The sequence below is a fragment of the Equus quagga genome, chromosome 2, assembly GCF_021613505.1.
Source record: "Equus quagga isolate Etosha38 chromosome 2, UCLA_HA_Equagga_1.0, whole genome shotgun sequence".
Taxonomy (NCBI): Eukaryota; Metazoa; Chordata; class Mammalia; order Perissodactyla; family Equidae; genus Equus; species Equus quagga.
The window spans coordinates 28,982,370-29,000,421 of NC_060268.1; the positions used below are offsets into that span (position 1 = coordinate 28,982,370).

The window sequence follows — 18,052 nt, forward strand, 5'->3', positions numbered from 1 at the left end:
AAAAGGCACAATGGTGTGGAACGGTTATTGGCTTGCTCTCACAGTAGCACACCCACTTGGCTCATTTCACCTGGACAGGAGATTGTCACACGTGTCCCATTTCTTCAAAACCCTTGAAAATAAGAACAACTTTCCCATTTATGAGAAGTGTTAGGTAGCTAAGCCATAGTAGTAAATCAAAATATTTAGAGTAAGTAGCCTAAGGTTTGAATTACAATTCATACTGGACCAATTCGGAAATCTTGTGAAGTCAATTATATAAACTATTTCCAAGTTCCTTCAACAGTAAAATGGGCAAAGTAACACTTTCTCCAAAGGGTAGAGGACTCTGAATGAGATAACATATGTGGAAGCGCTTGTCTAGGGCCTGGCAGGCAGTAATGCTTAGGAACTGTTAGACATATAATATATAGCTGAAGGGAAGAAAAGGGAACTTTATTTAGAGGATAGCAGTTTTTCTAGCTCTTTAGTGTTTATTTTCTCCTCTAAGCATTATATAATCTTTTGTCACGAACAAGACAGGAATCCAAACCTGAAGTTTCTCTCACAGTGTCTGATCTTCCTGGAGAGGAGAGGTGGTCTTGTCTACCATAACCATCAAGGAGTGAAAGTGTAGATATATGGTGAGGATTTCTTGGTGTTTGCTGGAGGATGGAAGGATTATAAGCAGAGCCTCCAGGGAGTGATCCCTGCTCAATGAGGATCAGTTTACCACTTCTAGAAGGAGAACAGTGTCAGGAGACTGTTGTGTGTTAGTTCTTCCTTTTCCCTGGGGCCTGCCTTCTCTGGAGACCCTGATGGCCTACTGCCTTTGTTTTCAGTAGAGTAGAAAAATATTACCTTTCCCAAATTTTCCCATAGGCAGCATGAGATCTAATCAGTTTTCAAGCCCACTGAGGGTACCTACCAGGTGTCCAAGGGAAAGTCTATTAAAGTAACACAGGGTGTGGTGGCTGTGATGCCAGAAGCTATTCACCTATATTATATTATATTAATTATTGTTATTATAATTATATTATATTATATTACAGTGAGTGAGCTATTCACTCACTATAGTGAGTGGTGTCAATTATAAATTTTGGGACAGAAACTTCTCTGATTTTTTTTTGTTTTTTGTTATTGTGTTGTATGAGTTCTTTATATATTTTGACAATAGCCCCCTTGTTAGATATATGATTTGCAAATACTTTCTCCCAGTTGATTTTTTCTTCATTTAAGTTTATGGTTTCCTTTGCCTTGCAGAAGATTTTTAGTCTGATGTAGTCCTGTTTATTTTTTCTTTTCTTTCCCTTGTCTGAGTGGACATGGTATTCGAAAAGATACTGCTAAGACCGATGTCAAAGAGCGTACTGTATATGTTTTCTTTTAGGAGTTTTATGGTTTCAGGTCTTACATTCAAATATTTAATGTATTTGAGTTGATTTTGTGTATGGTGCAAGATAATGGTCTACTTTCATTCTTTTGCATGTGGCTGTCCAGTTTTCCCAACACTGTTTATTGAAGAGACTTTCCTTTCTCCAGTGTATGTTTTTGGCTCCTTTGTTGAAGATTAGGTGTCCATAGATGTGTGGTTTTATTTCTTGGCTTTCAATTCTGTTCATTTGACTATGTGTCTGTTATTCTGCCAGTGCAATGCTGTTTTAACTACTATACGTTTGTAGTATATTTTGAAGTCAGGGATTGTGATGCCTCCAGCTTTGTTCTTTTTTCTCAGGGTTGCTTTGGCTATTCAGGATTTTTTGTTGTTGTTCTATATAAGTTTTAGGGTTCTTTGTTCTATTTCCATGAAGAGTGTCATTAGGATTCTGACAGGGACTGTATTGAATCTGTAGATCTCTTTAGGTAATATGGAATTTTAACTACGTTTATTCTTCCAATCTATGAGCATGGGATATCTTTCCATGTCTTTATGTCTTGGATTTCTTTCAATAATGTCATAGTTTTCATTGTGTAGGTCTTTCACCTCTTTGGTTAAACTTATTCCTAGATATTTTATTCTTTTTGTTGGGATTTTATTTTTGACTTCTCTTCCTGCTGGTTAATTATTATTGTATAGAAATGCAACTGATTTTTGTATGTTGATTTTGTACCCTGCAACTTTGCTGTAGTTGTTGATTATTTCTAATAGTTTTTTGGTGGATTTTTTAGGATTTTCTTTATTTAGAATCATGTTGTATGCAAAGAGCAAGAAATTTACTTCTTCCATTCCAATTTGGGTACTTTTTATTTCTTTTTCTTGCCTAATTGCTCTGCCCAAAACTTCCAGTACTGTGTTGAATAAGAGTGGCGAGAGTGGGCACCTTTGTCTTGTTCCTGTTGTCAGAGAAATGGCTTTCAGTTTTTCACTGTTAAATATGATATTGGCTGTCGGTTTGTCATATATGGCCTTTATGATGTTGAGGAACATTCCTTCTGTACCCATTTTATTGAGAGTTTTTATCATAAATAGGTGTTGGATCTTGTTGAATGCTTTCTCTGCCTCTATTGAGAGGATCATGTGATTTTTACTCTTCATTTTGTTAATGTGGTGTATCACATTGATTGATTTGCAGATGTTGAACCATTCCTGCATCCCTGTAATAAATCCCACTTGATTGTGGTGTATGATCCTTTTACTGACTTCTATTCGATTTGTGAATATTTTGTTGAGGATTTTTGCATTGATATTCATCAGCAGTGTTGGCCTATAATTTTCCTTTTTTGTATTGTCCTTTTTGCTTTTGGTATCAGGATAATGTTGCCCTCATAGAAGGAGTTAATAAGCTTCCTGTCTTCTTCTATTTTCTGGAATATTTTGAGGAGGATATGTATTAGGTCTTCTTTGAATGTTTGGTAGAATTCACCAGGGAAGCTGTCTGGCCCTGGATTTTTATTTTTGGGGAGGTTTTTGATTACTGTTTCAATCTCCTTAGTGGTGATTGATCTAGTCAAATTCTGTATTTTGTCTTGATTAAGTTTTGGGAGATTTTATGATTTTAAGAATTTTGTTCTAGGTTATCCAATTTTTTGGTATATAGCTTCTCATAGTATATTCTCTTATAATCCTTTGCATTTCTGTGGTATCAATTGTAATTTCTCCTTTTTCATTTCTGGTTTCATTTATTCAAATCTTCTTTCTTTTTATCTGAGTGTGTCTGGCTAAGTGCTTTTCTTTTCTTTTTTCTTTTTTAAAGATTTTATTTTTTTCCCTTTTTCTCCCCAAAGCCCCCTGGTATGTAGTTGTATATTCTTAGTTGTGGGTCCTTCTAGTTGTGGCATGTGGGATGCTGCCTCAGCATGGCTTGATGAGCAATGCCCTGTCTGTGCCCAGGATTCAAACTGATGAAACACTGGGCTGCCTGCTGCGGAGCGCGCGAACTTAACCACTCGGCCACCGGGCCGGCCCCCAGGCCGGCCCCCAGTGTTTTTCAATTTTGTTTATCTCTCAAAGAACTAGCTCTTAGTTTCATTCATCCTGTCTACTTTTTAAAAATTTTGTCTCTACTTAATTTATTTCTGCTCTGATACTTATTATTTCCCTCCTTCTACTGACTTTGGGCTTTGTTTGTTCTTCTTTTTCTAGTTCTTTTAGCTGTAGTTTAAGATTACTTATTTGAGTTTTTTTTTTGTGGTAGGTCTGTATTGCTATAAATTTCCCTCTTAGTACCACTTTCTCTTCATCCCGTAAGAGTTGGTATGTTGTGTTATCATTTCCATTTGTCTCTAGGTATTTTTTGATTTTTCCTTTGATTTCTTCATTGATTCAGTGGTTGTTCAGTAGCATGTTGTCTAGTCTTCACATATTTGTGACTTTCCCATCTTGTTTTTGCAGTTGATTTCTAGTTCCATAGCATTGTAGTTGGAAAAGATGCTTGAAACAATTTCAGTTTTCTTAAATTTATTGAGGCTTGCCTTGTTTTCCAAAGTATGGTCTGTCTTTGAGAATGATCCATGTGCACTTGAGAAGAATGTGTATTCTGCTGTATTTGGAAGGAATGTTCTCTATATATTCATTAAGTCCACCTGGTCTAGTGTTTCATTTAAGGCTACTGTTTCCTTGTTGACTTTCTATCTTGATGATCTATCCGTTGATGTTCTTGGGGTGTTGAGGTCCCCTATTATTATTGTATTGCTGTCAATTTCTCCCGTTAGGTGTGTAATAGTTGCTTTATAGACTTTGGTTCTCCTGTGTTAAGTGCATATACATTCATAAGTGTTATATCTTCTTGGTGGAATGTCCCTTTTATCATTATTTACTGCTCCTCTGAGTCTCTCATTATCTTTTTTATCTTGAGTTCTGCTTTGTCTGATACAACTATGGCAACACATGCTTTCTTTTGCTTGCCATTTGCTTGGAGTGTCATCATCTGCCCCTTCACTCTGAGTTTCTGTTTGTCCTTAGAGCTATGTTTCCTGCAGGCAGCATATTGTTGGGTCTTGTTTTTAACTCTATCCAACTGCCCTGTGTCTTTTGACTAGTGAATCCTATCCATTTACATTTAGAGTGATTATTGATATATAAGGGCTTAATACCACCATTTTATCTTTTGTTTTCTGGTTGTTCTATAATATATATTTTCTTTTTCCTTGTGTTTTTGACTTCCACTTCAGTTTGGTGGTTTTCTGTAATCTTTTTCTTAGTTTTCTCTTTATTTATAATTTGTGACTCTGCTCTTATTTTTTGTTTTGCGATTACCATGTAGTCTGTATAAAAGATCTCATAGATGAGATAGTCCTTTTCTGAAAGCCTCTTATCTCCATTAACCTATGCATATTCCATTTTCTCTTACCATTTTATGAGTTTATTATCACAGATTATTCTTTTCTGTGTTGTGAGTTTGTGACCAAATTGATGTGATTATAGTTAATTTTGATGTCTTCTTACCCTTTATCCATTATATTATAATTGTTTACTATCCTATTCTGATATAGAACTGCAATTGTCTGATTCTGTCTGTATGTTTATTTCCTTGCTCAAAGCTTTTACACTTGTGCCTTTTTGTTTTTTGGTGGATAGAGTATTCTTGGCTGATAGTGTTTGTCTTTCAGTATTTTAAATATATCATTACACTCTCTCTTAGCCTGTAAGGTTTCTGCTGAGAAGTCTACTGAAAGCCTCATGAGGGTCCCTTTGTAGACTATTATCTTCCCTCAGGTTGCCTTTAATGTTCTTTCTTTGTCATTGACTTTTGATAGTTTTAATATTATATGCTTTGGAGAAGATCTTTTTGCATTGACGTAATTAGGAATTCTATGAGCTTCATGTACTTACATGTCCAGTTTTTTTCCCCAGGTTTGGGAAGTTCTCCGCTATTATTTCTTTGAATAAACTCTCTGCTCCTTTCTGCCTCTCTTCTCCTTCTTGAATACCTATTATCCTTATGTTACTTTTCCTAATTGTGTCAGGCATTTCTTGTAGAATTTCTTCATTTTTTAAAAAAAGCTTAGTTCTGGTGCTGGCCTGTTGGTACAGCACTTAAGTTTGTATGTTCTGCTTTGGCAGCTCAGGGTTTGCCAGTTCAGATCCTAGGTGCAGACCTATGAACTGCTTGTCAAGCCATACTGTGGCAGGCGTCCCACATATAAAGTAGAGGAAGATGGGCACAGATGTTAGCTCAGGGCCAGTCTTCCTCAGCAAAAAAGAGGAATATTGGTGGCAGATGTTAACTCAGGGCTAATCTTTCTCAAAAAACATCTTAGTCCTCTCTTCTCCTCCACCTCAATCATTTCTAGATTTCTATCTTCAAACTCACTAATTCTCTCTTCAATATGGTCTGCTCTGTTTTTAATGCTTTCTACTTTACTTTTCACCTCATTAATTGTGTTCTTTATCTCCTCAGTGTTTCTGTTTTTTTCTTAGAGTTTCAGTGTTTTTGGTAAAGTCGTCCTTCTGTTTGTTAATTTTATTCCTGTGCTTGTTGAACTGTCTTTCTGAGTTTTCTTGTAACTTGTTGGGTTTCTTCATGACAGCTGTTTTGAATTCTCTGTCAGTTAGATTGTAGTCTTCTGTGACTTCAGGTTTGGTTTCTGGAGAGTTGTCATTCTCCTGTTCTCTTGTGTTACTGTAGTTATTCATGGTACTTGATGAATTGATCCTCTGCCAGTGCATTTGTGGTAGTAAACACATTTCTTATTTGGGTACGGCTTTGGTTATTTTGCTTCTAAAATGCTTCTGGTTACATTTGAGGGCCTACACATTCCACCTTCCACTGCCTCTGTTAGAGGCATTGTCAATGTCATCCTTGTGCCACTTGTGCTCTAAGGTTGCTGGTCCCTTGCTGCTTTCAATGTCTCTGCAGACTTAGATGTTGCCACTGGGGTCACCAGACTGCCAGCACATCTGCTGCTTCTGGGGTTGCCTGGGTCTTGTGTTCCCCCACTGGCTTTCTTGGGCTAAGGTGCTGCTGCCATGTGTACCTCCTGTGCTGCTCCTCCTGGGTTATCTGGGCATGCTGGTCACACCACTGCCAGGTGTGCTGGTCTCACAGGTGTCCATATTGCTGTTGGGGGTCTGGGTTCTTGTATGCAGCTCCTGTTACTGGTAGAGCTGATGTTGGGGATGCCACCACTGGGGGCTGGGTCTCAGGTCCCACTGTGGTTCCTCAAGCCTTAGTTAACAGGTGCCACCTGCCACTGCTGGGGGAGGGGCTGGGGCTAAGCCGCAAGTGTTGCAGCTGGTTGTATAGACTGATGTGCACCAGTGTTATTTTTGAGACTTTAGTTCAGGGCACCCTGCTTCTGTCAGGGAAATCCATGTTTCGATTTCTGTCCCCACTACTGGAAAGACTGGTTCCACTGCCAGGGGAGGAGGAAGAGTCTGGGTTGCCAACACCACTCTGTGTCCTGAAGCCTCAGGATGTGTGCACCACCTGCTACCCCTGAGGGAGCAGGGGCCTAGCCCCAAGTAAGTGTTGCCATTGTTCATACAGCTCTGGTTTCTGGCATGCATCAGTGTGCTTTGAAACGTCAGGTCAGGGCACCTTGCCCCTGCCAGAGAAATTCTTGCCTTGGATGTTTTCTCCACTTCTGGAAAGACCAGCACCATGGCTGGGGGAGGAGGTGGAAGGTGGATTGCTGGCTCTCCTCTGTGTCCTGAAGCCTCAGGATTCTTATGCCACCCACCACCACTGAGGGCATAGGGTCTACAGCCTCTGGTTGCTGGAGGTGGCATGTGCTGGTGTGCTCTAAAACCTCAGATCAAGGCATCTCACCCCCACTGGAGAAATTCATGTTTTGGATGCTTTCCACACTCTTAGAAAGACTGGTGCCACTGTTGAGGGAAGGGGATGGGGTGGGTCACCAGCTCAATACTGTGTCCTGAATGCTCAGAACACGTGTGCTACCTGCCACCACTTGGGAGGTGGCAGGGTCAAAGTCATGAGTGCCGTGTTTGCCTGCAGCTTGTGTTTGCTGGTGTGCACAGAGTGTGAGTATCCACATTTGGATTGCCACTGCCAGAAGAGGTGAGGGGGCTGCTACCCTAGTTCCACTGTCTCCTGAAGGTTCAGTCCACCCACCTTCAGATATATAGGTGCATGGATCACTTAGACATTCTGGTGTGCTGTGCAGGGAGTCCTTTGTTGGTCACTGAATGTCTGACTGGTTGTAACTTGGAGGGGAGAGACAAAGGGAATGACTCACTCTGTCATGATGCTGACATAACTCTCCCAGAATATATATATTTTAAAATATCAAAAATGCTTCTCGACTCACTCCTGTTAAATTCTGTAGTTTAATACTTAAGTTCAAGTATCTGGCACAGCACTATCCACCCAGTGATAAATACATGAAAAACTATAGGATATATTGGAGTATTTGAGGAATTCATTTGTTTTAAAACTAATTCAGCCTGACCTTGTTTTCCCAAAATGGCCTGATGTGGCCAATTGAGCATGCATTGCATATCTATTTTAAATATTTACTGTGTCCCAAAGACAAGAAAAATGCCCTTAAAGATAAGAATATAACTTCCCCCACATTTGTATTTCTTTAATGATAGGCATCTCTCCCTAAACTAAGAATTAATTTTTGACCTGCTGCGCTCACTTTGTGACCACCCACCTTGTGACCACAGACCTGCTGTGTTCACTGGATTGCTGTGCCGGCAAAGGAATCTCATGACTATTGTAAAAGGGACATTCCTATCATATGTGATAAAGGCTCTTTGATGGTATATAACTGCACTGTACACCCTACTTCTTTGGAGTGCTCCCTTCCTTTGTGAAAGGACATTCTGGGACATATGGGCCTCAGAGTTGGCTCAAAGTAAACTCACCCCAATTTTGATTTATAGATTGGTTACAGATTATTTGCATTGACACCACTGAAAGTTAGAAGCTTGCTTCCTAATCATAATTCTGGCAAAGACTTAGTGTCAAGAAAATTCTCTATTGTGCCCCCAAAGACAAAAGCTTTCAATGAACAAACTGGATGATGGCACATCCTAGGAAATCAATTTTAATGACTGAAAAAGTGCTGCTACCATTTAAAATACAAAAAAATTTCTACCTTACAGGAAAACAAGGAATAACCCCCCAAATTTTTGCTCATTGAATGCTAAATACTCTATGCCTCTACTTTGTCATGTAAGCCCTGACAGTTGGATTTTCTTTTTGTAATGCAAGTACCTGACTTAAGCTTTGATTGCCAAGGCATCTATTTTAAAAAGGCATCCACCTCAAAGAGGTCTATTTGAAATAAATACACTATTAGCCATACACTAGATAAATCTCCAGGTTGCCTCCCCACACTGAGGCTCCTATGCTATGGAGATCTTGGTTGATTTTAATAACTGATATTTGGGCTTCTTTTTTCTGTTCCTGTACTTTAAATTCCCACTCTTATGTTTTATATTTCCCAATAAAGAATGAGCCCACAAATCCCTACACCCTCACCCTCAAACCGATAAAAGCCATCCCCAGGCCCATGTCCTTTCTCTCTCTACTTGTGACCTCATTGTGTGGACCAATGTGTGCCTTGTTCAATCCAGGGCCTGTAAGTAAGTTTCCTAATGGTTGTTGTTGAAGGGCATCTTGTACTCATAAGAAGAACCAAAAGGGTCAGTCCAGTCTAAACACTGGTTTGGAAAGGGGAGATGTCTGTGATAAGCTCACTAGGGCCCAGGTGAATGCACCCAATAGCATTACTATTGATATGCTGAGACTGACACAAATAAGTAGTCAGTAATAGTAGTCAATTATAAATTATTAATAAGAGTCCAGTCTCACTAGAGATGGCTACAAACCAATCATAGAAGAAAAACCTTGTTAAATACCTGATCTAAGTGCATGCAAACCAGTGTGCCCATGCACACACACACACACACACAAGTAGTGAAAACCAATGGTTCCATGTAATCTACTTAAAATAGACTGTTACAAATATGTTGTTATATGGAAGCCTCATGGTAACCATAAAGCCAAAACCTAATAGATACACAAAAGAGAAAGAGAAAGGAATCTAAGCATGCCACTAAAGAAAGTCATCAAACCACAAAGGAAGAGACCAAGAGAAGAAGAAAGGAACAGAGAGGAAATATAAAACAGCCAGAAATCAATTAACAAAATGGAAATAAGTACATACCCATCAGTAATTACTTTAAATGCAAACACACTAAATTCTCCAATAAAAAGACATAGAGTAGCTGAATGGATGAAAAAGCAAGACCCACTTATATGCTGCCTATGAGAGACTCACTTCAGATGTAAAGACAGACTGAAAATGAAGGGATGGAAAAAGATATTGTATGAAAATGGAAACCAAAAGAAAGCTGGGGTAGCTATACTTAGACAAAATAGACTTTAAACAAATACTGTAATCAGATACAAAGAAGGGCATTACATAATGATAAAGGGGTCAATCCAACAAGAGGATGTAACATTTGTACATATTTGTGTGCTAACATAGGAAAACCTAATGTATAAAGAAAATATTAACAGACTTAAAAGGAAAAGTAGACTGCAGTACAATAATGTAGGTAATTTTAATACCCGACTTTCATCAATAGATAGATCATCTACACGGAAAATCAAGAAGGAAACATTGGCCTTAAAAGGCAGATTGGACCGGATGGATTTAACAGATATGTGCAGAATATTCCTTCCAAGAGCAACAGAATACGCATTTTTGTGAAGTGCACATGGAACATCCTTTTACTTTGAAACAAAGTTGAACATAAATCTGAAGCAAAAAGAGCTGTTCAGGTGTTTTCTTAGAGTTTCATGTGTAGAAGTCCAATAAAAAGCAGGTAAGAATGGAACTGTGGGGTGAGGTTCTTGAGCCTGTCTGCTTTTGCTGCTTTCAGGGAAGTGCTGCAGAACTCTCAGGATTCTGTGAAATGTTTTGAAAACCATCACCTAGCTCCTTCTAGAACACATTCTGCTAGGTGACATCTAGATTTGCTGAACAATTCAGCCCTTTTCCCGCTTGAGGAACTCTGGTTCACTCAAAGTAGTTTTTTTTTTTTTGATGAGGAAGATTCACCCTGAGCTAACATCTGTTGCCAATCCTCCTCTTTTTTTTGCTCGAGGAAGACTAGCTTGAGCTAACATTTGTGCCAGTCTTCCTCTACTTTGTATGTGGGATGCCTGCACAGCATGGCCAATGAGTGGAGTGGGCCTGCACCCGGGGTCTGAACCTGCAAACCCGGGACACTGAAGCAGAGTCCACTCGGCCCCAGGGCTGGCCCCTCAGAGTATTTCTAAATGTTGAGCAAATCTGTCTCCTTTATTACTTCTGCACATTGATCTTGAGATTCCCCTTTGTTGAAACTACCCCAAATAAGTCAAATTCCACTTCCATTATGGTGATGGTGGGGCACCTAAATAACTGTTAGCAGCCATAGATCATTTATCAAAACCTATACATGTTTTTTTTTGGAGGCCTCCATTTTCTCTGGTGTGTTTCTCTCTAGGCTGCACTTAGCGGGGCTTTACATCATGGCCAGGCTCTTGGGGTACCTTGTAGCTGGGTATGTCAATTTCCCTAGTATATAAAAGCTTGTAGCTTCATTTTTGCTAGGAATTAAGCCCTAAACACCGTAACTTGTCCATTCATCATCTTGCTTTTACCTAAATTAAATAATGAATAGAAGGGTCACCTTAGGATGTATTGATACCAGAAAGATCTTTCTCAGATTGCCTGAATTAGGAATTGAGCATTGAAACAGAACTAATAAACTTGGATATTTTGAGGCAAGACTATAAACTTGGATTTTTCTTTTGAGGAAGATTAGCCCTGAGCTAACATCCACCGCCCATCCTCCTCTTTTTTTTTTTCCTGAGGAAGATTGGCCCTGAGCTAACATCCTTGCCCATGTTCCTCTACCTTATACATGGGACACCTACCTCAACATGACTTGATAAGCAGTGCATAGGTCCACACCTGGGATCCATACTGGCAAACCCTGGGCCACAGAAGTGGAACATGCGAGCTTAAACGCTGCACCACCGGCCCAGACCCTTGGATATTTTTGCTGATAACCTTTCTGAAACTGTTGGTCCAGGCTTATTTCTATGTCCTGTAGTTTCCTGGTTAAAGTTCAAGATATTTGGGTAAGTCACTTTCGAGATTTTAAATTTAGTAATACATTGACTACAAAAGTAGGATAGTTGACCATATTATTTATTAATGTCACCATTAAGATACTCGCAAAATTGTATCCTTATGCTATTTATACAATCTTCTGAGAACAAGAGGCCTGCTTCTCAGTATTTGATCAAACCTGTAGCAAACTCAGAAGATAAATGTTTAATTGCTGAAGTAAATTTGGAAATTTGTATCGATTAACAATAGTTTTAAAATGAGGAAAAAGAGTCTAACAAACATGATTTCTATGAAAATCTAAATGTTGTCCAAGTGATTTAGCTCAATTGACTATAATTATGATGACCATATGTATTCAAATTTCTAGGAGAGTTGTAATTTCAAATATACTTCCCAGAACTATACCTGTATCTGCCAGACCACATGCTGTCGTTTTTGGTTGGAGAATATAGTGCCTGGGCTTGCAATAATAAAAAGTTGAATGCTGAATTTAAATTGTAGTACATTATCCATTTAGTTATTCATTTAACTTAGCAAATGTTTACTCACCATTTATTATATTCCTAGCAGTGTGCTAAGTTCTGGTGCACAATGGTCAACATGAAAAATAAAATTCTCCCCCTTTTGGAACTCCTGGTTTATAAAAGCAATCAGGACTGCCACCTACATCTGTACAGTCATGTCTCTATGTGACAGGGGCTTCCTTGAACTGTATGTTTCACAGCATGCCCACCTATATGCTGTGGGCCTGAAAAAGATGTTTATTCCAGTTAGGAATAACTTAGATAAATCTATGTAGTGAGGGCATGATAACAAACTTTATTTGCCAGCAACGACATATTTTGGGCTTTTTAAGACAGTAGGCAGAGACATGAGACATGAATTGACTTAGTCTACCCCCAGGCCAGGAAGTTGTTGGCACCAAGAAGAGAAATATAATTCCAATTCATGGATTTTGATCTGGATCCAGGCCTCATTAGTCTTAACTCCCACTTGTTCATTTGACTTCATAATTCCACGACCTTTTGACATTTATGCTGCAGTGAAGTTTTAGTTATCTGTGGAATACAGGATCAGAGAAAATGGATAAATGAACTTCACAGGAAATTTGAAATCCCACTGCATGCATTTCTACTGCCTCCACCTCCAAAGTAAATCTATTAGTAGCTCACATGGTCAATTTATATCCACCTTTCTCATCATTCTATTCACCTCAGTGAATAACAGAGGAGCAGTTGGAGAAAAGAGGAGGAATGAGGAGCCTGGGCAATCCGTTCTGTATGAACTGATAAGGAAGCAGGATCCTCCTCAATCCCAACCACTTGCTTGAGATGTAAGCCACTTGCTCAGGAAAGAGCACTTTTAAAATTAGAAGTGCAGAGATTCTTCTTCCTATAAATATTTATATTTTGAAGGTTAACCTGTAGATGAATCCAAAGGACAAGAGAATCTGCTGGCTTACTTCTTTCTCGGTTTCCACTTGCCTCTTCTCACTGGCCAACAACTCTGAAAAAATAAGGACAGCTTGTTGGGGCTGGCCCCGTGGCCGAGTGGTTGGGTTCGCGCGCTCCGCTGCAGGCGGCCCAGTGTTTCGTTGGTTCGGATCCTGGGCGCGGACATGGCACTGCTCATTAAACCACGCTGGGGCAGCGTCCCACATGCCACAGCTAGAGGGACCCACAACAAAGAATATACAACTATGTACTGGGAGGCTTTGGGGAGAAAAGGAAAAAATAAAATCTTTAAAAAAAAAAAATAAGGACAGCTTGCTTTAATTGCTCTTGCTGAAGGATATTTGTCAATCAAAACTTAGATATTAGAAACAATGTGGCACAAGACTCCGGCTGCATTCTAACTGAAGGAAATTTAAAGTTCCCTCCAAATATCCAAGATGTTTGAGCACTATTTTCCCTAAGTGAGTTGTACAGTGGGGGCTCTGTGATACCGCAGTGAGTCCTTAACGTGATTATATCACCCCTGAGCACTCTTTTCAGTATGTTGTGAGAAGAGAATGTCAGGCCCTAATACATTGTTCCTACCAAGAACAAAGGAACCCAGAATGAACGGATTTACAGAAGAACCAGCATGCTCTTGGTATCCAACAGCAGTGGGTGTGCAGGAGCAGTGATGCAGGCACACTTTCCTTACGTACCTGGTGGTGTTTCTGGCTCCTGGTGGTGTTTCTGGCTCCAGGTGTTTCTAGTCATAACACAGTCCTCATTACACAGTCTAAAAGCTCACTCATGGATGGAGAGCAGGGTTGGTGCCTCTGAGACTTGCTTTTGCTTCCTTTATTATTCCAAACCAAATGAAATGTATATATCATGTCAGTGATTATTAAGAGTTTACAAGTGTCTCCTGAATAGGATCCACAGCTCCCCAATGTGCTCATTGGGAGGGGCCTAGTTCCCTGTGCATATATCTCTGAGTATGCATATAATCCTGCCTATATTTAATTATATTTCCTCCAGTGGTCTGACTAGTGGGACACAGAGGTCAAGATAAATATTTAAGAGAGGCTAGGAAAGGTTTCCCCTTTGTGGAGATATCCTTCCTCTAAGAAACTGATCTTCCTGGGGAGTGGGGTTGGGCAGAGGAGTGAGTGGGACAGGTTAATGGGAGAGAAGAGAAAGAGAAGGAATATGTGCGTGTGTGTGTGTGTGTATGTATGAGAGAGAGTGTGCATGTGTGTGTTTGATATTCTCTCCCAAGTAGACCTGCTTTATTGTTGGTCCCAAACCTGTAAGCACTTAAATTAAAAAAATTCTTTGTCTATACATATTTTACTTAATTTTGTGATAGTCAACATATGGCAAAGAATCTCCTCTTTTCAATTTTAAGTATAGCTTGAACACATTTAGTTGAAAAAATTAGTCTTCTGTAAAAGCAGATTTATAATGTTGTTGACTTACATGATGCAATATTAGTGAAAATGAAAGTTTAGGACTGTAAATGGCTCAGCGGTGGGAAATATGAAGTTTTTTCATTGATATCAGGGCAGGAGAACAAACAAGATGTGGCAGAGAACCTGAGAGGGAAATGAATTCAATCACGGCAGGAGCTCAAGTAGAGAACATTACTGAGTTTACGAGTGAGGCTGTGTAAAGACAGAGCAGGTTCCCGAAAATGTAGTCCGTGTCCTGGCAGTATTAACATCACTTGAGAACTTGTTAAAATTCAAGTCCTCAGGCCCCACCCTGACCCACTGAGTGAGAAACTCTGAGTGTGGGGCCCAGCAATCTGTTTGCACAAACTTTGCATTTGTTTCTGATGCATGCTGAAATTTGAGAACCACTATGTAGATGATAGAGCATTAGAGTCTCGGTTAGGAGGGGTGTGTTTGAAACAGCTTCTAAGTTTGGAAGGGATTTCTTTAGCATCAGGAATTAATTGAGCATGGTTTGGAGACAGGGTTAAGAATGATATTTGTCAGGATAATTGGCACTTGAGGCTGAGTTATGGGTGGTGTTGTACCTGTAGAAGCAGGATTGGATTTAAGCATCTAGAAGGCCTTTGAAAGAGGCCTGGAATAGGCAGACAAATGGTGGAGATTATTCTGGCATCATATGCCAGATGAGTGACCTGGGTGGTAGCAGAGTTGAACCTAAAGAGAAGGAATTGAGGTAGTGGATAGAAAACTAGGACACAGAAAATCTAGGTCCTAGGTCCTAGCCTGAATATTTTCCCTTATTAGGCATTAGAGTTTGGCAAGCTCATCTCTTTAAATATTAGCCACATACTCACCTTTCTGTGTGCCCGTATGGCTAGATGAGAATGAAATGAGATAATAGATATGAAAATATTCTGTATTTCTGTAATTCTGTATTCTGTAGATGTCTATATAGTCATAATATGATGAAATGTGGCTCAAGAACCTCAGGAGTGGATTCCTAACTTTCCATTATCTCTTAAGATTTTCATGAAAACATCATCCTAGAATTAAAATTTCCTTTATCAGGGTCTAAGAGGACTGTTCATTCCTCTTGGGCAAAGGAGCTCCCTAACTTTTACCCTTCTCCAGATATATATCCTCAAGGACAGATTAAAAACATACAACTTCCTTTAAAAATATACAATTTTTATATTTGACAACCAGAAATAAGAGTTTTAAAATGCCCATTCCTCTCTCTAGTCTATTGTCGACAAAAGAATCATGTGGCCCTTTTATAATACAAATGGGACCATGTTACTCCACTGCTCAAAACTTTCTAAAGTTTTCCCATCTCATGCAGAGTTAAATGTGCTTTCTATGGCTTACAAGATCCTGCACAATTTGGTCCTCTGTTCATTCTCTTTGAATTCATTTACAATACTCTTCCCCTTAATCTCTCTTAATTCTTTGAACACAATCCTGCCTTCAGATCTTATAGAAAACTTTCTTCCTTCCATCTGGAATGCTCTTCCCTGAGCCATCTACATGGCTCGTTCCCTCATCTCCTTCAAGCTTTTCCTCAAAAGATGCCTTTTCAGTGTGTCCTTCCCTCATCATCCTATTTAAAATTTCTGCTTTTTCCTACATTTCCTGTCCTTTCCCCCCTTTCTCCATAGTGCTTATCATTCTCTGATGTGCTGTATATTTTACTTATTTTTCTATTGTCTATCCCCCACTAGAAAGTAAACTGCACATGGACAGTGGTTTTTGATCATTTTGGTTACAGTGTATCTCTAGTACCTAGAAGAGCGCCTAGAACATAGTAAATGCTCAATGAATCTTTGTGGAAGGAGTTAATACTATTTTATCTGATGTTAAAACACATATCACTTACATAAGCAAGAAATTTTGTCTGTCCCTAATCTGGAAGATACTCAATCATGAAGACCCAAGGGGATAGGAAGGTTGTTGTTACTAAAACATTTAGGTATGTATCCATTAGGCATTTCAATTAGATTCTTTAATCACTTTTAAGAATATTGGACTGTCTTAAGAAATGCATTGAGTACACCAATGATGATTCACCTGGGATTACTGTTCTTGTTCTACCTTCTACCCCATCCCCCCAAAATCAGAATGAAAACCATGTGAAATAGCACAGATATAATGCTCTCATATCCCTGTCTACTGGAGTTATTCATGTTGAAAATATTGTTAGTACCTTTGGAATATAATATGACTCAACTATAGTTTAACTCTGCCTGGGTTAGTTGAGGAATAAAACATTGAGCGACCCCACTGAAAAATATCTTCTTTACAGTCCACATTGGAGAATTACAGCACTGAATCAAGTTTTTATTGATTAATCTTTTATGTCTGGACAACGATTTGCTTAGTGTCATGTAAATTCATTTATGCTCATTTTATCTTCAGAACTTTCTTCAGTGCAGCCTTCATTTCCTTGTTTCGTAAGCTGTAAATCAGAGGATTTAAGAAGGGAGTTACCACGGAATAAAACAAAGTCACGATCTTCTGCATTTCAGCTGGGTTATCAGTTGTGGGGCTCACATACATTGCCATAAGGGCCCCAAAGAATAAGCACACCACTGTCAGATGTGATCCACAGGTGGAAAAAGCCTTCTGTCGACCAGCTGCTGAAGGGATTTTTAACACAGCTATCAGTAAAAGGGAATAGGAGCTAAGGATGTACAGAAAAGTGAGGATGATAATGAGGGAGCTCAGGACATAGAAGATGATCTCAGTGACAGGAGCTGGGGTACAGGATAGAGCAATCAGTGGGTCCATGTCACACACAAAATGATCAATGGTGTTGGGCCCACAGAAAGGTAATTGAGAAATCTGCACAGTGGAGACAGAGTAACTAAGGAACCCAAACACCCAGCAAAGAGACATCAAGATATAGCAGAGTCGTTGGGTCATGACCGTTGTATAGTGCAATGGGTGGCAGATAGCGAGGTACCGATCATATGCCATGATGCAGAGGAAATATGCTTCAGTTGTGCCAAGGGAAGTAAAAAAATATAACTGGAGGAAGCAGCCAACAAAAGAGATGGATTTTGTCACTGAGAGGAAGTTGACTAGCATACTGGGCACAGTGGAGGTAATGTACCAGATTTCAAGGAAAGCAAAGTTCCCTAGGAGAAGATACATTGGGGTATGGAGCTGTTGGTCCAACCTCACAGCACAGACAATGGCCCCGTTTCCCATCATGGTAAACATATAGATCCCAAAGAACAGTGAAAAGAGGAAACTCTGCAACTGCTGACAACCAGGGAAGCCTAGGAGGACAAACTCAGTCACAGTTCTTGTCGCTGAATTGTTCATGAATCCTAGGGCTGCAGAGAAGACAGAAAACATAATTATATGAACTATTTTGTTTCCTGAAAAACTTGTAGGAAACCTATGCAATGTACATATCATGGCAATTTTGCAATTTGTTTGTAATAACCCATCCATTAACTCCTAGGTCTTATTTAAGAGCCACCAATCAACAATCCTGGTGATCCCAAATTACAAAACTTGGATTCATAACAATGGAATCTGTACATTATTTTGATTTTCTTTGTCAATCAATTAGTTTAAAAAAATTCTCTTTCCTTTGAAATTTTGGAACCTCAGAAGCACTACCCTCTATGA

At 39.4% G+C, this 18,052-nt stretch overlaps 1 protein-coding gene across 1 annotated transcript; it reads right to left on the reverse strand.

The window, feature by feature from the left end:
* Positions 1–16,813: 16,813 nt before the first annotated feature.
* Positions 16,814–17,746, reverse strand: LOC124235082 (olfactory receptor 11H4-like). The gene has a single exon (XM_046652716.1). It carries the CDS (start codon positions 17,738–17,740, stop codon positions 16,814–16,816), a length of 927 nt encoding a protein of 308 aa, XP_046508672.1. The 5' UTR covers positions 17,741–17,746.
* Between the last annotated feature and the right edge of the window lie 306 nt (positions 17,747–18,052).

What these genes read in the sequence shown, in the direction of transcription:
- LOC124235082 (XM_046652716.1), bottom strand. Translation starts at nt 17,740, where the DNA reads ATGAACAATTCAGCGACAAGAACTGTGACTGAGTTTGTCCTCCTAGGC.